Below are 21640 nucleotides of genomic sequence, written 5' to 3' on the forward strand. Positions count from 1 at the left end.
TCTTTTCAGGTCATTGACCAGCTCCTCCCGTGTAGTTCTGGGCTGATTTCTCACCTTTCTTAGGATCATTGAGACCCCACGAGGTGAGATCTTACGTGGAGCCCCAGTCCGAGGGAGATTGACAGTCATGTTTAGCTTCTTCCATTTTCTAATGATTGCTCCAACAGTGGACCTTTTTTCACCAAGCTGCTTGGCAATTTCCCTGTAGCCCTTTCCAGCCTTGTGGAGGTGTACAATTTTGTCTCTAGTGTCTTTGGACAGCTCTTTGGTCTTGGCCATGTTAGTAGTTGGATTCTTACTGATTGTATGGGGTGGACAGGTGTCTTTATGCAGCTAACGACCTCAAACAGGTGCATCTAATTTAGGATAATAAATGGAGTGGAGGTGGACATTTTAAAGGCAGACTAACAGGTCTTTGAGGGTCAGAATTCTAGCTGATAGACAGGTGTTCAAATACTTATTTGCAGCTGTATCATACAAATAAATAGTTAAAAAATCATACATTGTGATTTCTGGATTTTTTTTTTTAGATTATGTCTCTCACAGTGGACATGCACCTACGATGACAATTTCAGACCCCTCCATGATTTCTAAGTGGGAGAACTTGCAAAATAGCAGGGTGTTCAAATACTTATTTTCCTCACTGTATATATATATATATATATATATATATATATATATATATATATTTCCATGAAATTTTGTTCAGATACCAAATATTTTGACAATCAAATACACATACACTTCTGGTGATGCATGAATTAGTTTTTATTATTATTATTTATCTATTTATATTTTATTATTTTATGTAAAAAGTGTTTTCATGCATGTTTGGCGGGAGTTTTTGTTGCATTTACACTGTTCTGACCAGCAGTAATGGCTGATTAAAATTCAGCTTTGCATCACAGAAATAAATATTATTTTAAAGTATAATAAAATAGAAAACCATTATTTTAAACTGTAATATTTCACAATATTATTGTTTTTCTGTATTTTGATCAAATAAATGCAGTCTTGATGAGCATATGAGACTTCTTTCAAAAACATTAAGGGGCGGTTTCCCAGACAGGGTTAAAATTAAGCCAGGATAGGCCTTAATCTAGAATAGTTAATCATGTTTTAAAAATAGCTTCCTAAAACACAGATTAAGTAAAGATTACTAAAACCTGGACTATGGAGTCCTGAATTAAAATAAACTAGATTAATTTAAAACCAACTGTGCTAATCTGAATTAGCATGATAGAGGTTGCCTAGAAAACATGGACTGAACCAAGAAAAGTTTAAAATTGCATGGAATTGAGAAGCAAATCCAAGGAAAACAATGGCAGCAGCAGAAGACTGCAATAATAATAATAAAAAAAAACTTTACTAAACAAGAGACAGTTCTTTTAAAGCAAGCAAAATACATCAACTGTAGGGGAAAAAAGAGAAATGCCTGGAAATCTGTTTGTAATGAATTCTATATATATAATAATCATGTGATTATTGATGCTTTTGTTTTGTCTTTTACATAGCAACAAACTAAACATGTCTATTTACACAATGTGATAATCAGTGTTAGCAGTCTAGAAACTGAGTTTGTTGGAATGGGCTGGTTTGATCCAAAGCACTACTGTAGCAATGCTTCATTATACAATCAACAACCTTTGTCTGCAGGTCCTCAACCTAAGCACAAGCTCTACACTTCACCACAATGGTAATCTCCAAAAAACAGGCGCAATGATATTACGCAGCGTCTCTCACAAACGTCTCCATGGTTGCAAGGCAAGTTCCCTGTGCAAGCAGGGGCTCACGGGCGCTGCATAATATCATTGCACTGCTGCAGCCATGGAACGGCAGCAAAGTTCCTTGATTATTACGCCTGAATGAGAGTATAGTTCCTAGCCATATCAGCCTAGAAAATCGCAAATTTTTATTTTCTGTCGGTCTTAGTACACGATTTAACTACAGAAGAGTCAAGTTTTAAATAGGAAAAATATCAAAACTCTTTGGTCATTTTAAGCGCGATGCTAACGGTCTAATCAGATTCAATGAACTATGCTAAGCTATGCTAAAAGTGGTACCGCCAGAACCGGAGATCGGCTGAATGGATTCGAAAACGGTAAAACTCAACTGTTTAACTCTAGGGGAGTTGGAAAATGAGCCTATTTTCAAAAAAAGTGGAGTGTTCCTTTAACTCTTTGTTTAGTCTTGTTTCCAGTCCAAATATCTTAAAAATTCTTAAATCCAGATGCTTTTACTATATGTAAGATAACAGAAACAAGATTATTTTCTTTTACCCCAATGTCAGATAAGTTTGCTTGTTTTAAGCAAAAACTCACTTCATTTTGATTTTTCTTTACCAGAAAACAAGAAAAAATATCTTATGTAATTTTACTTATCTAGTAAAGTTTCCAGATTTAAGAACTTTTATACTGGAAGCAAGGCAAAAACTTTTTTTTTTTTTACAGTGTAATACATTTACATCAATACATTTACATTAGTAACCCTGTTACTGCAAAATTCCACTATATCGCAGAAATCAGTTAAAGATTAAAGACACAAAAAGATAATTGAAGTTGACACATAAAGCCATCAAGAATCAGAACATGAATCTCAACAATGGTGACAATCAAGTGTCATGCCGCAATGCATGCTGGGAACAATAGTACAAAACTCCCAGCATGCATCACCGCATGAATAAATTATGCAGCTGAATTATTACCATTAATAACTTTTTGCTTTTATTTTTTTGCTATGGTTTTTGTTCTGTCTTTTTGTATTTTTTTCTGATGTCCAGAGTTGATCTGATTGTCTGAATATTTTATTGACACCATTGTTGAGATTCATACGCTGATTGCTCATATCTGTGTTTGTCAGTGTAGTTTGTTATTTTCTGTTCTTGTTTTTTTTCTTCTTATTTTTGCTTTTTGAATTTGGATGGTCATATCTTTGTTTTCTGGGAAGAGTATTTTGGAGCTTATTTATTATGAATATATGTTGATAATGATTAAACACTTCAGTGCTCTCCAAAGACACCATTTTAGGTAACCTATATAAGGGGATTGATTGTGTATGTGTGTGTCAGAGAGAGAGAGACTGGAGGTCACTCCAATACTACAATGATATAAATAATTTAATGAATAATGCCTATTTTACTACTCTTTAGACCAATAAATAAAAATGTTTAAGGCACAGTAGCCCCAACCTCCTCGCCGATGACCACACCACCCTCCTTGTTTTATTTGTATTTATTTATTTATTTTACAATTCGACCTCTGTGTACAGGCCTAAATGTGTGGAAAGGCGATAGGCTATCACATGTAGTAATAGAACACACCGCTTGATGGCGCCAAGCACAATATTTTTATACCCGGCGGGCGGCGAGGGGAGGTCATGAGGGATTATACATCCTACCAGGGGCGTAGCAGCCCAACTTTTAGATAAAGGTGATTCTGTCACTTTTTCGACACACCCTGCACGTGTTCTCTGGCACTAGTAACTTAAACTTAAATGAACTAACATTCAGCAAATCACAAGTGACTGTCATGAGGAGAACCATCTCTCGTGCGCGTCTGCTCGTGGTTCACATTTCCCGCCGGGCAATAATCAGTGTTACTTTCTTGATTCTTTCTTATTAATTGCCTTTTTATTTGGCAGGCTAGGAACTTGACGTTAAAGTGCACTGCATAAAAACAGTGGATAATGCTTCTTTCTAACACATAGTGTAAGTATGTATTTAGAGTACAAGGACGATCCTATGGTGGTGGTAAGTAGACTACCGCATTCCAATAATCATGTTTTAGGTATTAGGTTAAAGGGTATATCAGGGCACTGATCACTTATGCTCAGTTTTGCCGAAAATGCAGCATTCCATTGTCACGAGCAAATATGTAAAGGCAATAGGTTAATTTAAAAGTAAAGCATAAAAATGTACTCATGCCAATGTGACATGCAAGTAACTGAAGATATTTTTTTGTTTTGTTAGCATGAAGCCAGTTTGCATCTTGATGTCAAGAGGGGAAATGGCTGCTTCCTACAAATTCCCATATGAGAAGCAGGTTCATTGACATCCCTGTAAGAGCAGCAAGAGCTGTGTGAAATGGTCTTTTGACTTTTTAATTTTAAATGAATCAAACAAACAGAGAAGGTGTTTTGCAACTTTTATGCACACAGCACAGGGATCTAGTACAGTATAGAATAGAATAGAATAGTTCACCCAAAAATTAAAGTTCTGTCATCATACACCTTAAGTTGTTCCAAACCTGTATAAATTTCTTATATATATATATATAATATATTTTGAAGAATATGGGTAACCAAACAGTTGTGGGGCACCACTGACTTCCATGGTATTTTTTTTCCCTCCAAACTATGGAAGTTGATGGGTCCCATCAACTGTTTGGTTACAAACATTCTTCAAAATATCTTCTTTCATGTTCAGCAGAAGAAAGAAATTCATACAGGTTTGGAAAAACTTGAGAGTAAGTAAATGATGACAGAACTTTCATTTTTGGGTGAACTATCCCTTTAATGGCACCAATTTAGTTTTAAAGGCTAGATTATAACAGCTTTAAACTATTTTTAGTGTCTGTTTGGTTGTTGTTATAATACATAAATGGAGTCTGAATTATTATTTATAATGAATAAAATGAATTAATTGTTGTAAATGAGAAGTGACAATCAACATTTTAGAATTTACTATTTCTTATTATTTTTATACTTTGCCATTAATAAGCCAAGGTTCATTCAGCTTTCCTCCCCAAAGTGTAAAATGTCATTACTATCACACACTACATCAAACGTGAAGGCTGGCCAGATTTCCAGGACATGACCCCTACAGGACCTTCACAGACCCCTGGGGGTGGGGGTGGGGGGACCCTGTCTGCAGAGAAATATTAAGAAGCTTAAAGAAATAATCATGGTTCGAGTGCATGAGAACAGTTTGAGATAATGTGACAGTTCATAAAATATTGAAATGCTTAATATAATTCCAATTAGACTGATGATCTGCGTTTACTTGTAATGAGACACAAAAGTTAAGAACCCTGGAATTTATGCGTTAAGCGTGTAATACCAGCACAAGTGCAAACTAGAGTTGGGAGGTGGAAACAAGCGGGGCTTACCAGGATAGCGCGCTTAGTGCAGTCACAAGACCCGGCCATCCATGAACAAAAACATCTAGGCGTTAATTTCAGAGCTCAGCTATATTTAAGCAAGTATTTTCGGATATTTGGATACTTGAGGTTCCCCATCATTTCCCAGGGGGACGTGGCGCGATGGATATCTCAAAGAACATCTACGCGTCCAGCCCTCTGCCAGCTATGATTCTTTTAATAAACCTCAGAGAGGAGTTTTGAGACACTTTTTATAGTTATCTGAACTTCTGTGATGAATTTAAAACGAAAGGAGGGGCGAATGTCAAAGGAACTGACCACGAGTTGAGGAAAAAAAACCTAAGAGAAAGATGTCTACATTTGCCACCCACCCGAAATCGATTGTATTACATTCAAGAAGCTTCGCACTTGACGTATAAAAACAAGACGCATGTTCTCAAGAAAGACACGAGACAACAGGAACTGTTGGAAGATATATTTTTCTCTGACAACTTTGCGTCCGCGTCATTAGAGGTACAAGCACCTACCAATATATAATCGCGTAAGTTGCTATTTATTTTGCTTATGTGAGTACAAACTGTATGATTATAGTGAAGTGAATTCTCTGATTTCAAAGTTTAAACATGTAGACAGTGCAAAACAGTTGAATGTAGGTCATTTCATGTGCATTTACGCGGCGTTTAATTAAAAAGCTAGGGGAGTTTTATTTATTTACTAAGGCTTTATTTGCAGTGTAGCAGGTCGTGACTTGTAGGTCGGACTCGAATCTGGGTGTAATATGTACTGCGTAAACACAGGACCACTGCGACTTTTCCGTCTGAATGCGTGTTTTACGCACGTAGCAGAACTTTTAGTGCGAGGATGTAATGACAATGTTTGCTTGTTTTGTTCGTTTATCAGGCTGGAAAGCCATGCGGGCTGAGAAGAGATGGCACATATTGTTGAGTATGATTCTTTTGCTCATCACCTCCAGCCAGTGCATGGACAGCAAGGAGGTAAAGGAGACGGAAAGGAAAACTCTGCTTAATCTAATCCTGCAAGTGATCGGGGACAAGCCCGCGTCCAGACGCATCACCAGTGGCCTCTACTCTGTATCTCAAGATGTTAAGTTTTCCTCGCGCGAAAAGACTGCACATTTGTCCAAGCCGGACAACAGCAGACCAATAGGTAAGCTGATTTGAGATCAGGTGATGATACAAATGTAATCCTTGGCATTAACTACTTCCTGTTAGTGGGAGTTTTTGCCTGCATATCAACTGCACTTTTAATGCTTTAATCGTTTAATGCATGGACAGCTGTTCATATTTTGTCTTGAATAGTATTGATTGCATTGCAATGACAGCAACATATAACCTGTATTATTTGGGGTCATCGTGAAAAATCCAGTAAAAATGATATGAAATTGGATTAAGGGACACTCTTTTGATCTGCAGAGGGAAGAAACATGAATTGTCATGGTCTTATTAAAGAGATCACATAATGCTCAAATCATCGGTGTAGATCTAAGGACTATTCAAAGACAAGTCTAAAAGCTTGAGAAATCATGTGTGCCATTAGAATGCTGTGCTCATGACCTGCATTTTGTGGGGGAAAACCTGATTTCAGCTGTGTAAGAATATTTTGTCTGCCTAAAATTTGCCTCATGCATAACACCTATATTAACTGGTTTATTTATTAAGTCAAAAAAATATCTAATATGTAGGCCTATATTATATGACTTAATCAATCAGACTACATTCACTCTAAAAAATTCTGGGTTAAATATGGACAATCCCAGGGATTGGATTGTTTTCACCCAGCCATTTTTTCAACCAATTTTGGATTTATTTTTTTAGCCAGCAATATAATAATATAGTAAAAGGCATGTTTTTGCTCACCCCCAAATAGGGGAAAATTTGTGGGGTATTTTAAGCTGAAACTTGACCAGACCAGAGACTTATATTACATCTTCTGAAAGAGGGCATAATAGGTGCCCTTTAACCCAACCTGCTGGGTTTGTCCATATTTAACCCAACTTGGGTTGTTTCTAACCCAGCATTTTTTAGAGTGTTAGGTTACGCCAAAAAAAGGCATTGGGTAGAAATTATGCGGAACTGCATGTTACAAATACAGTGTATTTTGAAACATGACTACTTATTTGGCATTTAGAAGTCTTCTATAGCTCCTTAGCATATGTTGCTGGTGATATTGTAAAACATGTGCAGTCACATCTTTGTCAATTCATTTCTTGCAATTACACATGCGTTAATTTCATAAGAGTGACCCCCATAACATTACAGAGCCCCATCTACATCTCTAATGTTTAACATGGTGAGGTTCTGTAGTTTTTTAAATGAGAGAAGCCAGTGTTAGAGAAGAGAATTGTCACATGACTCTCCAGGGTCAATTGTGAAAGGGTTTGATTATAATAACTTTGTTACGCTTTACAAAAAAAGAAAAGAAAATCAGAAGCAAATATACTAGAATTATGCGAAGACACCTTTGAAATCTTTTGTTGAACTCGATGAAAATTACTTTGTTTCTTTAAATTTTATGTAATAGAAGCTGTGCATGCTGGAATAATAATACTTGAAGTACTCATCATTGGTGTAATTGCTCAAAGAGTGTTACCATTTGTGCTGTGAAGCCTGGACTAGTAAATACCATGTTCATTTAGTAGATCTTTATTTACAGCAACTACTGAATGTTCCATTTCATGTTGTAGTGCTGATCAGGTTTGTGATGTGTTTAGAGGCATTTGATCATTTCTGATACCCTTTGAGAATAGTTTATAATACTCAAATACAGACTACATTGTTTATGTGTTGTTCGGTTACGTGATTTCTTCACTGCCGTGAAACTGCATTACTTAGTTTGACTATAAAACAAATTTCATGAAATTTTGACAATGAGTCTTCTGGTTGGGCTGAATCAGAATTGTCTATTTAAATAGATATTGATTGACTTGCATTGTTACTCAAAAGTCATGTGCCAAAAAAAAAAAAGAAAAAAATACACCCATAAACATCTGCTATTGCTGATCTGGATGACCTTTGATTGATTTTGCTGCCTTTAAAGTTTTCCAGTGAGTTATCCAAAATTCATTTAATTCAGTGAAGACATGCAAGTTTTGAAATGTGCGTTGATGCTGATATCATGGCCCTTATAATCCAAACAGTCATCACACTGCACTACACTGTAGCCTTCTGAATAGAACAGCCCATTAGTATAGGCAGTTAGTCATCTTATGTAAGACTCATGTGCAACAACATGCGTATGGACGCTTAATTATATTAATAGGTGTTTGATAATGCATCATCTCCATGATTGTCTTATTAAAAATTGGCGGGGAAATCTGTAGGCATCATAAATGTAGAAAATCAGTGTATTTTGAATGAAAGAGGAACTCATTCATAACTCTGTGTTGGTTATCCTGTGTCTGAGGCAGGTTAAAATTAGCTGCTGCATGGATTTGTGGATATGACATTGATAAGCATTACAACTTCGCATGCAATAATCTCCTTACTCCAATAGGCTGGAAGTGATATAGACTACATGTGGGGACAGTATCCCAGGGTCGGGCGGGCCACAGATTGTACATAATTAGCAAGGACCCCAAGCCTACAGCAGATTTACTGAGTGCTGAATTATCAGTCTGGGAATTATTTTGCATGTATATTTTGAATGGGGCTGTCCATCTTTCTTACATCAAGCATGTAGTCACCACAGACATATGACTGCAATCAGTTATATCATCATCTTAACAGGGGAAGTTTTCCAAGAGGTTGTTGCACGTTTGTACACTACAAGCTTTTAGGAGTTTGAGATCTGACAGATTATTAATCTGAGACTATTAGCAGGACTGTCTGTAAAATACAATTTATTGTGGACTGCTGCAAATTAAAGTTTTTAGTTTTGCAAACATTTTGGTGAGGCTGCCAATAAGAAGAATGATTTATTAAGAAAATCTTTATTAAATTTACTAATAATAGAAGTGGGATGTCTCTTTATAGATAGCTAAGTAAGCAGGCTTGTACAATGACTTCATGCCATGTGCTAGACAGTGTATTCAGTGACTGAGCTGGACGCAAGCTGATGACATAATCATTCCCAGACTAAATACACTGAATCACTTCTGTTGATATAACACTGCAGTGTTTTTTTTTTTTCTGTTTACATTTATGTCAGAAAAAAAAATTATCGTTTGCCTGAATTTACAATAAATGCTTATATTAAATTTGTAATGTCTTTTTTAATATTCACAATTTAGTCAAAATTGAAATCTCAAAGTTTTATATATCAGCAATAACATCTTTTCATTTTCCATGTGAGTTGTGATAAATAGCAAACATATGTTATAGTTGGCAGAGACTTTGTGTTGTTTAACTCATTTAACACTTACCCAAAGGGATACTTAAGCGGTTTCCATGCAGTACTTGGAAAATTTAAGTTTTGTTTTGTTAAACCTATAAAACAGACTTTAAAATTACTACTGTAAAATCAAAAGATATGCAGACTTTCAAAGATTAAATTAATGAAAATGCAATAACAGCATCTATGTTTCTCAAACTGCTTCAGTTTGAGAGGAAGCTACTTGGTGAGTCTGTTTTTTCACCCACATTATCAATTGCTTAACTCAGTTCAGTTCAAAATGGTCAAATTGCTAAATAATATCTAGTATTATATGAGTTAAATGAACACATTTCTGGTTTTGTGTTGATGAAGGGGTATATACAGTAGAGTGATACATTAACACAAAAACATTTACACTGTCTTTTTGTCTGTCTGTTTCAGATATTGTCCCAAGAGACATAAGCATGAAAGACAAATTTATAGAACATTTTACAGGTAAACAAAAACCCATTTCAATTTATTTCATGTTTTTGTTTTTTTCAAGCAGCCCTGTTGCATCCAGCTCTGTTCAGAATAGCATGCTAACATATTACTTTTACTGTTTCTGCAGTATATATAGTATGTATATGGTGCATGCACAGGATTTTCCTTGTCATATGACCTGCTACATTTGCCACATGTTTACTTTGTGGAATATTGTATCCCACATGCATTGTGCACTCAACCTGACCTTCCATTTCCGGTGTCAAATGTGAAACCAAACCAGTTGCTTTCTTGACTCATCATTTGATTGGACTGGCAAATGTTTAGGCCATTTTTACACAAAATTGGATCACAAAAAATTACAAGATAATAACTAGACATAAATCATTGGCCATTGGCCATCATTCATTCCTGATTTCTTAGACACACTCACTGTGTTCGGCATGGTCTTGCAGCTATTAGAGCAGAAACGAAAGCTGATGCTCTCTGTGTGTTTTCTGTCGTCTCCAGGCGTGTTCATAAGTGAATTGCGCAAGCTTATTTTGTCCATTCGATCGAATAAAACATACATTTACCCACACATAGACCCTCCCCTTGAAGAAATTAGGACAGAAGTGGTTGAAAGTGGACAAAAGAGACGGATTAAAACACCAGGTGTAAACGGGTATGTGTCTCCGTTATCTACTTGTGATCCGTTCGACCAAAACGCATCTTACAACGGCCATTGACTAGCATGCAACTTGATAAGGTCATGTGACAAATGTAGACGGGTCATGTGACAACAATGTAGCATAAAAATAATAATTGTGAAATAATACTTCTGTTCAATACTTTGCTATTTTTAAAAGTAGTAGGCAGAATATAGTGTATTCTGTGCAGTATTCAGTACATCTTTCTTTATTCATATTAGAGGCTTGTTTTTACTTTTTTATCATTAGAAATGCAATTTTCGTCATGTAAAACATAAAGCCAGTCAAATAAGTTGCGCCTGCAGTAGGTTAACTTAGGTAAATTGTTTTAAAGCCCCTGGGTTGTGAAATAGATTTCTTACTCCAGCCAAATGTTGTTAGGAAAAGCGCATTTAAGATGATTATTCATTCCAGAATCTTTGTTCTCCTACAATAATTACTGTTTAAAATCTGTTATCCGGAAGCTTATACAATGAAACTTTGTAAGAGCTTTGCCAGAATCAGAATCATTAAGTCTCTGCCCTTGTGATGGCATGTCAAGCGTTAGCATGCACTAATTCTCCCTCTGCACATGTGAAAAAGTGACTCATATACAGCACCTTTACCATCTTCTTCGTTACAAGTTTGTAAGATTAGGCATAATGCTTGAATAGACACTTTGAGATTAAAATCTGAATTATTTTATTCACCAGACCAACTAATTTATAAAACCTATCATGACTGAAACTTTTTTTTCCCAAGCAGGACCAGTCAAATTTCCATCTGAATGCAGGACACATTTCCATAGAATTTATCACAACACAAAGGAATGTTCCAGACCGACATGTATGTATATCTTTAATATTCACCCAAAAATGAAAATTCATCGTTTACCCTCATGTCATATCAAACCCGGATGACAATTTTCTGCTATGGAACACAAAAGAAGATAATTTGCCTCAGTATTTCTTTGTCCGTACTAAGAAATGGGGTCCAATGTTGTTTGGACCCCAACACTCTTCAAATATCTTTAGTGATCTGCAGAAGAAAGAAATGCGTACATGTTTGGAATGAACATGAGTAAATGATAACAGAATCTTCATTTTGGGTTGAACTATTCCTGTGAAGACATTAAATGTTTCCCTTCAGATAAGAATTATGTTGTCATGATCTTAATTGATTATGTTGTATTATGCTGAATACATTATAAAAAAATATATTTTTAAAAGTAACGTAGTAAATAAAACAAAGATTATTAGAGTTTTGCAGTTTTTCTACTTCAAAATTACTTGCAGTTTCTTTGTGGCAATTTCTGAGTGAACATTTTCTACTACAAATTTTTGTAGTAGAAAATACAAATGTATGAGCTTTTTGTTTTATGGACACTTTAGAAATGCTGCCTACTCTTCTATTTCACTGAAGTAAAACAAAAAGTTTTGACAGGGCGTTACACCACAACGAAAATGCTCCTCCACCCTTAGTCCTTATGGACTTTGTGGCGTTCAGGAGAGGTTTGATTTTTCCAATAAATAACGCTTATCTAATGGTCTATCTAAAGTGTTACTCTGTATAGAGAGCGTAAATGTCAAAACCAATCAGATCTCTTTTTCTTTAACTATACTACATTTTATATTTCCCAAAAAAAGAGACAAGCTAGTTGCCCAGAGTGATGATCAGATTTATATTCTGGGTCATGATAGTTGCCTTACTTCCCCTAGACATTGGCTGTACTGGTGTTTTGTTTTTTTTTTCTTAAGTAAAAACACTTGTGTGTTAGTGGCCAGAGATGTTTTGTGAACTAGCTCCATGACCCTCCTCTGTTGTTCTCCATAGAGAAAGAAGGGTTGTGAAATTCAGCCTAAGAATTGTGGATATTCCTTTTTTTTTTTTTTTTTAAAGAGAAAGGATCTATGAATTATTGCAAGTAGTAGGAAAGAAAGTGCAGCACGTGTATAACAATGAGGTATTATTTGGTACGGTGAGCTTTGTAAACAAGTTCATGCATAACGGACCAGCTGTATTTGAGCACTTGGCAACCGTGATGAACACTGGGAATGGCAAAAGCATAATAATTCATTGTAAAATCAGAGATTCTGTCTTCCAATGCATTTTTATGACTTAATGCTTCCTAAGTAAACTTGAAATATAAGTTTTCATGTATGGCAACAGTAAATCTAAAACTTTTCCAATGCCATATCCTTTCAAGATAGTTAGAAGTGTTTGAGTTCTGCTTTGAAAATGTCACTTTTAAATGAGAGGGATTGAAACATGACAGTACCTTAAGAGAAAATGATGGCAACAGTGCTTGGGAACAGGACAGCAATGGGATGTTCAGACTTCACAAACACCATTAAGGGTGGAAGCATGTGGTGCTTGAACCCACACAGTCATTTTAGGCCATCAAGTACATTACTGGGGCAGAGATGAAGCTATTTAGAGGGATCCATCTAACCCTTAGCCATGTTCATATACTCTATACGTCATCCCGTGATGGTATGAGAGCCCCACTTATAACTGAAATTCATCAGTGCATTTGAAGTGGTGACGTTTGCTTCATGTCACAGCTCAAGCCAGAGTGTCACTAGCTGTGTTTCCATCCACCTATTTTTATACACATTTTGGGATATCGCATACAAAAAAAACACCGGATGTAAATGCCGAGATGTGCATAAATTCTAAAAATGTGCATAAAAAATGTAAGTGCTCAATTAAGGTGGAATTTTTTTTTTAATCTGATAAGAAGACATACGCATAAACTGATGGAAACACATTTACTGAATAAATCCCTCGCACAACAAAAAACTCACGTGACTGCTTCAACAGTGGATGTGATTGGATAAGTGGACTAATCAGCGGACCAGTTTCATTGCACAGCATCTCAAATGTTCGTTTGATCTTTCTGAAATGCCTGAGCTAAAGTCTGTCATCAGAATGATTTGGTGTAATGACCTCCCAGAAGCATCTCATATGATTGTGTTTCCAATGAGTGTGTGATAGAAATTAGGAATGGTGAGAGAATACCATGCTTGGTATGTTTTTCGTCAAACCAAACTTGGGTCTTCAGCTGACAAAGTTTAAATCCTGTCTGTTTTAGACCCCATTTACATCTGTGTCTGTGATCCAATCCACTTGTGATCCGATCCACCAAAATGCATCTTAATACCAGGTGTAAACAGGGCCAAGAGAAACTACTCTGAAAAGCTGAAAAAAAAAACAGTTTTCAGCCAACAACTCTGCATCAGGCTTGAAAGACATCACCTCCCCAGCACTGTGTCGAATCAACAAATCGCTGATGACCTGAATGAGTTTTATTGCAGATTTGAAAATCACACCCCACACCCGTTCTGACCTTCTCTCCATGCATTCATCAACACTTCCAGCAACCCCATTCTCCTTTCCTTCTGTACTTACGATCTGTAAAGAATATGTGTGCTGGGTCTTACGGAAACAGAAGACAGGGAAAGAACCTGGCCCAGATGGCGTCAGCATGAAGTCATTTGAAAGCCTGGTGCTGTCCCACCTGAAGAACATCACTGGAACCTTGCTGGACCCCCTGCAGTTTGCTTATCGAGCAGGCAGGTCTGTGGATGATGCAGTCAACATGAAACTGCAATACATCCTGCAACATCTCAACAGAATAGGCACTTCTGTAAGGATCCTGGAATTCAGCTCAGCTTTCAACACCATCATCCCAACACTCCTCCAGACCAAACTAACCCAACTCTCTGTTCCTACCTACATCTTTCAATGGATTACCAGCTTTCTGAAAGCTAGCCAACAGCTAGTGAGACTGGGAAAATTCTTGTCCAACACAGCACTGGCGTCCCCCAGGGATGTGTGCTCTCCCCACTGCTCTTCTCCCTCTACACCAATGACTGCACTGCAAAGGACTCCTCTACCAAGCTCTGCCTCATCCAGGACAGTGAAGAGTCTGCTTACAGACAGGAGGTTTAAAAGCTGGCTGTCTGGTGCAGTTTTAACAACCTGGAGCTGAACACGCTCAAAAGAGTGGAGATGATAGTGGACTTCAAGAGAAACCCCCCAGCAATCCCCCCACTCACCATCATGAACAGCATTGTGGCAACAGTGGAGTCATTCAGGTTTCTGGGCTCTTCCATCCAGGTCTCTGAATCGGTTCAAGGAACGAAAACGAAACGAAATTTTGACCGGAACGTAACCAGAAACGGAAACTAAATCAAACGGAATCATTAATGTTATTTTATCGTTCCGTTTAATATTTTGATTTGGCAGTCAACCAATCACAAATTCAAATAGTACAGCCTATGCAAATCAACGTGAGTGAAATGCCCGCGCTCACGCTCTAAAGTGAGATGCACGTGCTGACGCGCTCAGCCCAGCTTTCAAGTCATCATAGGTTAAGTAAGTCACAATGGCAATGCCCTGGTATTTTTCCGATTATATGTATATCAACAACCGTAAAGTATTAGGCCTACATTTAAGTGAAAATGAATGTCAAGTAATATGCAGCTTGTTGTGCGTTTTGAAACCAGCAAAAATTGCAGAATAGTACACTCTAAAAACTAATTCAGGGGACCTTTAGTCATTACTTAAATATATATATTGTTGTGAAATAAAAAATCAAGTTCTGAAATGCTGTTAAACTTTTTACTTGTAACTGTTATTTTATTGAGCTTGGATGACACACAAATTATTCCTATTGATTCGATATACTATCATGACTTGTCATAGTTTAACATTTTCAGTTAATCAAAAATGTATTTAATTTTAAGTTCTGTTAATGTAAAATACAATCTGATGATGTGTAAACGCGTTTCATTGTTTTGAGTTGTATGAACACTTCTTTTAATTTAGACGAACTTAAATTAAGTGAAACTGGGCTGGGATTTATATTTCCCATCATGCTTTGCCCATGACACTTGAAAGGGAGATTAAATGCTAAAATTAAGTGTTATATAATTTTTTTTTTGCACAAGATTAATGGTAAGGGAGATTTAGCAGTAATTAGTGTTTTGTTATGCTAATTTAGAAGAGTTTCTGTTAATGTGGGTTTTTGGAGATTTACGATCATGGTGACAAGCGGTGCTTGGTAAGTTCATGTTACTTAGAAATGTGTTTTATTGTGTCCAAAAAGCAACTTCGCTTTACTTAAAATATTATGTTGGATCAACTTAAATAGTTGCATTCATGTTGACAATTATTAAGTTCATGTTACTTAGAAATGTGTTTTTATTGTGGCAAAAAATGTTTTCACTTTACTTGAAACATTATGTTGGATCAACTCAAAATATTGCTTTGAATTAATGTAATTCTCCCAATTGGCTTAAGTTAAAAATTCTAGTGGAAAACGTTAACATATTTTTTGTTGTTGAACGAATGTTTTATTTTTTAGAGTGTACAATTTTCAACATATCACGCATCTGCAGCGCTTCTGTGAACGGAGAAAACTAGGCCTACCTACATAACACATATAAAATAAAAGGGAATATTTAGGCCTATAGGCTAAAAAATTAGGTCTACAGATAAACAAAACAAAAGTGGTTCATTGTGGCGCAGTCCAAAGATCTATGAATTCGTTATTTGAGTTATTTCGTTATTTAGTCTTTTGTAAATGTATGAATGATGTCTTAATTTTACCTGTATGACCATAAATTACAGAGACAGTTTACTGTCTTATAGAAGGAAAACAAATCCAGTGGTCGCGCCGGCGCCTCACGCGCACGCACACAAATTCTTGCATTGCTTACTTGATATCGCAGCCTTTTAAATATTAAAATAAAATACAATCAACCAAACGTTACACTGGTCAGTTCAATTTTGTAATACAATCTGCCGTTTACCACCCATGACCACCACCTCATCATATTTGAAGGTTGAAGGTATTATGTCGATAATGCGAATGAAGTACAAAGCTCATATAATAAATAATTTAGCAAATTTTGCCCTCAGAAAGTCCCTGCTCACTAGGTAGTACTTTTTCAAAGTTCAGGAAGCTTTGGAGGTGGGACTTGGGTGCTGAACATGCTGATTGGTTGAGTTCACGCAGCATTTTGATTGGTTGACTCCATGCAGTATTGTAGACAGCAACAGGTCTGGGGAAAAAAGTTCCTGGGACAAATTGTTCCGGGTAATTTCGGTGGAAACGAGGCTATAGGCTCCATTGTGAAAAAGGCCCAGCAAAGGTTTTATTTCCTTTGCCAGCTGAGGAAGTTCAACCTGCCACAGGAGCTGCTTCTCCAGTCAATAGAGTCAGAAGACTACAGCAGATAGTCCAGACTGCTGGGAGAATCATCGGTACACCCCTTCCCACTCTCTGAAGAAAGGAAAGGGTTGGCAAAATCACTCTGGACCCCTCACATCTAGGTGACTTTCTTTTTGAACTGTTGCCGTCTGGTTAGCGCTACCAAGCAATGAGCACCAGAACAGCCAGGCACAAGAAAAGTTTCTTTCCACAGGCCATCTACCTCCTGAACAGTTAAATGCCCCCACTAGCCAATAAATGTGCAATACACAACACCATTTATGATTATTAATTTAGCATACCATACCTCTTATTCAAAATCACTTGCATTTGTATATAACATACCTGTATATAACATATATTTTGTGTATTGTGTATTTTATGTCTTGTCACTGTCTTTCTGTCTGTGCACTGTAAGCTTCTGTCTCCAAGACAAATTCTTTGTATGTGTAAGCATACTTGGCAATAAAGCTCATTCTGATTCAGTAGGAAAAAAGAGTCACAGTGGCTTCCCCGATTACAGCAATTTCCATTTTTATTACAGATATTTTGCGCCAATTTCCCAGGAAGTGACGATTTTGTTCTCTTGAACATTAGATGGAAATGTTTTGCTTTACTCACAAATGTTTTATGCAATATTCCAATTTTGTACACAAGTTAAATTCGCAACCTTGAATGCAAACATGTCTGTTTAACTTTCTGAAAGTGAAAATTCCTGTTTTCTTTTTCTTGTCCTCGACAGATTACAAAAGATGTGCACGATTGCTAACAAGGCTAGCTATGAGTCCCCTTTGCACACAATCATAGAAACTGCATGTAAGTACAAAGATTTTTAGCTGTTTTTAACTGGCTATGTTTAAACAGGGTAAGGTTTGTTGTGGAATGTATTTGGCACTAAAATCTGTTAAATATCTTACTTTATATAATCCATAGCATTTTGACATGGTCATGTATTTTAAAAAAATATTTATGTAAAGGCAATGTAATGTACAATAATATTATGAAGAATGATATGAATGCATATAACATTATTTATTTTCTGAAACAGGACAACAGCAACATTTGTAATATGATAGTCAAGCCTGCTCCCAGTTACTGTTGGAAACATTTTGCATGCTTCTTTAACTGAAACCTTAGAAGAAATATTGAGTAAGATGTAATGTCATTTTAATCATGGCCATCTGGTGCATTTTGAGGCATGCAGTTTAATGCACAGTTCACACAGACAGAAAACATCTTCCAGATATCTTCCACTTCCAAATTTGCTTTGTAACACACATTAGTTGAACCGACCACTTTAAAGAAATTATACACAAAGTGATGTGACAAAGTCTCTCATGAGTCATCTTCTGGCAATTAAAATGCCAATTAAATGTGTAACGACTTAAAGAAACTGATTTTTGTCTTTATGTCTGTATTGATAAAAAGCAGTGCACTTGAATGTAGCCGACGTTTCATGTCTTGTTTTGCAATTGCTTAATGCATTTTTTTCCTGGTACATTATACAATTCAATAATTGTAAATTAGATTGTACAATAAAATTATGAAATAACAATCTTGACAGTCAGTCAGAGCTCATGTGTAATAGAATCAAACATTATTCATTCAATTCCTAGAAACATATTCAAAATAGTTCAAGACCAAACTGTGACGCTAGAATCAGTCAGTCAGTCTGAGACATTTAAAGAACCTGTTAGTGAAAGGTGAAAGAATCCATTACCAATCTGAATGTCAAATGATGTGGCTGATGAATTACGGTGTTTTATTAGGTTGTGATTACTCTTGCTCAGACTGGTTTTCCTTTGAATCAATTAGAAGTGGTTAAATTGGCTTTTATGATGTGAATAAGTGATTTCCATTCAAGTGGAGAGAAATTCATTCAAGTCTGAAGTTCATTGTTTCTGTGTATGACAGGTTGAGTCGCTGGAACTTAATTTCGTATGCCGTCTTCTTCATACACCTTTCTAACTGTAACTGTATTTTAAAAGTATTGATTTAAATGAAAAGTCAAATTTAATGTGATTAAATATTTGACGCATAATTCTTTATGTGCCACAGGTCCTGAGGATATAAAAGAAGAAACTCCAGAGATGTTGGAGTAAATTATATTTTCCAAGGAAGTGCCTTCAAATCACTGCAATTAACTGTCATTGTTTTCATTTTCTGTCATTTCCATTCCCAAAGTATAATTGTTCTGTAATACGATATTTTTTTTGCTCTTTACCATAATTTATGTTTGGTAATGCTTTTAAATATAGTTTTGTTTAATAGCTTTGCTTTTTATATTATGAGTTTTAAAGAAAGTATTATTTATCATTGCAGTCAATTATTTATTTAAATGACATGTAAATATTCTGTCCTAATTACAAGAGAGGATATTTGAATATGTATCTCATTAAGCCATTATTACTCTTAAATATATTTCTGTTCCAAATGTATTGTTTCAAATGCAAATCTAAAAATATTTCATCCCTTACACTTAAAAAAATATTTGTGTAGGCTAAATGAAAGTTTCTTTCCATGCTGTCATTTTCATGATATCTACCATTGGCACTTATAGAAATTAAAATGATGAATTATTTCAAATTATGAAAACACATTGTTTGTTTTATAACAATGGTAATATTGCACTGATGCTTTGAACGAATAAAAACATTCAAGCACAATCATCGTTTTTCTTATTTTTTCCTTTTATGAATTCAAATTTTATGTTTTTTTACAAAAATGTTTGATCTGATGATATATTTCTCTAAAGCATTCCCATGGCTGATGACAAATGATGTGAGCATGAAAACATATTTTTGGGTCTCTTTTAGCTGTTATTGGTGAATGATTGATTGGGAATTATGAAATGTGCTCCATTCCAGCAACTGAGCAGATTTCATAATAGCTGACAATCCATTTATTCTGTTTCAGGGGAAACATAGATCATAAATCTCTCACAATATTATTCATCATTCATATATCCCAACAACCTTAAATGTTTCACTCAATTGCTCACATGCTTGTATTGCACATCTTTATATGTGCCATCATGCATTTTGATTGCACTTCCCCTTTATTTATTTATTTTTACAGAAAAAGAACAGTTTGGAGTTATAGTTCTGTAATTGTTTAGCAGGATTTTAAAATCAGCTTGTCTTGATTTTGCCTTGGATTAAAGTAACGTATCTGTTTGTTTTCAGCAGCTATGCAGATAAAACATCTCTAAAGTGTGTGTGTCTTTTTAGCACTGGAGTAAGATTACATCTGAGAAAGTCTTAAAGAAAACCACACAAACCAGTGTGGACTTTGCTTGAAATGAGCAAATAAACAGAGATTATTCACTCTTGAAGATCCTGTTCTTGTATTAGGAATGACAAACATTTTTACTTCCCCTTATGTGGGTTTTGCTAAAACAATGCAAATTAGATGCGTTTGAGGTCAACTAAAACTGTGGCTTTATCTCTATCTCCATCATAATCAAATATTTACCTCATCTGATCTGGATGGTTATTAACACAAACATGAAATATGGCCCTGAGCTGAGTTTAATTGTTGTTTAGAGTGTGACATAAACATATTGAAGCATCCACTTGAAAACTGTGCCAGAACTCACAGTGCTACAAGTTCTCACGCCAGAATGTCTCTGAAAACCTATCAAAATAATTAGTATTGTAAATGCCTCCCAGAATCTTGCTTATCAGATGTATTTTTCTTTTATACATCTAGTCTTTTTGAAAGGGTCTTTTTAAAAGAGGAAAATTGTGAATATGTATATATATATATATATATACATATTCACAATTTTCCTCTTTCTCTGACCCATACATACCAACATAAACAGGTAAAAAAAAAATGCTGCTGTGCCTCTAAGACTCCTCTAAACACAATTCATTGCATGTGCAATAAGTAACAGCAGACCTCACTGACATGTAAATATATTAATTTTTATAAACAGTTCTTTCTTGTTCTCAAATCTGATTGGCTGAGATGTCTTTGCCATGTGATTTTCTGCCAGTATCGCCACGGGAACCGTTTCACAGTTTGAATCACTCCGCTGTCAGCATTCTCACAGCGAGTGCAATGAAGGATGAGCAAACCCACCATATTTTTATAGATACTACTGTTATTTTTATAACAGAATGTAATTTTAAGAGTTTTTTAGACAAGAATATGGTTGTTTAGACCTCAGATATGCGATTTATATGTAAACACCTATTTGAAAACTTGATAGATGTTTTCGGAGATGCGAGGATGTTGTTTTTACTTTAAACATCTTACGAGTCGCAACTGACAAATGCATTGACTAGCGCTGTCATGGGAATGTCTTAAATGTTAAAATGACGAAGATATCGCTTTCCTCTGCAGACGTTCAAACTGATTTTCTGATTATGAATATAAGTTTGACCTGAAGAATATCAGCTAGATGCAGGAAATACACTCACTCAATACTCTACATATTACAGTGAGTTTCAATGAAGTGACTCAACGTTCCTTCGTTAAGTGACGTTTTAGAATTAGTAACACAAGCTTGGGCTCAATTGTTAAACTGTCAACTTGAGATTTGAATCTGTGGCAGAAGGAAGTAGTTCCTCATGAAAGAGGGTTTTTAAAGACATACTTATTTATTTACACACTTGTGCCAACAAACTGTTGTATAAACGCAATATCACACTCGTAGCCGTGCGATATGGCAGTATATCAGCACGGTGTGATTGCATATGCTGTGCTGATATACAGCCATATCGTACAGCTATGGTGTGATATTGCTCATATATATGACAACTTTTTTGCAGCTTAGTGTCAATAAATTGTCTTTTTTCACTATGGAGGAAGTTATGAATGTTTTAAAATTGCAA

General features: G+C 35.8%; 1 protein-coding gene across 4 annotated transcripts; it reads left to right on the plus strand.

Annotated features, from left to right (window-relative positions):
• Window positions 1-5096: 5096 nt before the first annotated feature.
• On the plus strand, window positions 5097-19454 carry alkal1 (ALK and LTK ligand 1). Of its 4 annotated transcripts, none has more exons than XM_067393610.1 (6): window positions 5097-5637; window positions 5997-6263; window positions 9870-9923; window positions 11342-11425; window positions 17542-17615; window positions 18858-19454. In XM_067393610.1, exons 2-5 carry the CDS (start codon window positions 6008-6010, stop codon window positions 17604-17606), a joined length of 459 nt encoding a protein of 152 aa, XP_067249711.1. In that variant the 5' UTR covers window positions 5097-5637; window positions 5997-6007; the 3' UTR covers window positions 17607-17615; window positions 18858-19454. The 4 variants fall into 4 exon arrangements, with proteins under 4 accessions (XP_067249711.1, XP_067249713.1, XP_067249714.1 ...); XM_067393612.1 differs by having other exon boundaries at window positions 11345-11425; XM_067393613.1 differs by having other exon boundaries at window positions 6070-6263.
• Window positions 19455-21640: the final 2186 nt, after the last annotated feature.

Source organism: Chanodichthys erythropterus, chromosome 9 (genome assembly GCF_024489055.1).
Source record: "Chanodichthys erythropterus isolate Z2021 chromosome 9, ASM2448905v1, whole genome shotgun sequence".
In the NCBI taxonomy this organism is placed as follows: Eukaryota; Metazoa; Chordata; class Actinopteri; order Cypriniformes; family Xenocyprididae; genus Chanodichthys; species Chanodichthys erythropterus.

Excerpts from the sequence above, each read along its gene's own strand:
- alkal1 (XM_067393610.1), top strand. The coding sequence starts at position 6,008 with ATGCGGGCTGAGAAGAGATGGCACATATTGTTGAGTATGATTCTTTTG. Across the intron at positions 9,924-11,341 it reads ATTTATAGAACATTTTACAG|CAGGACCAGTCAAATTTCCA; the intron begins GTAAACAAAAAC and ends TTTTTTCCCAAG. Across the intron at positions 11,426-17,541 it reads GGAATGTTCCAGACCGACAT|ATTACAAAAGATGTGCACGA; the intron begins GTATGTATATCT and ends TGTCCTCGACAG.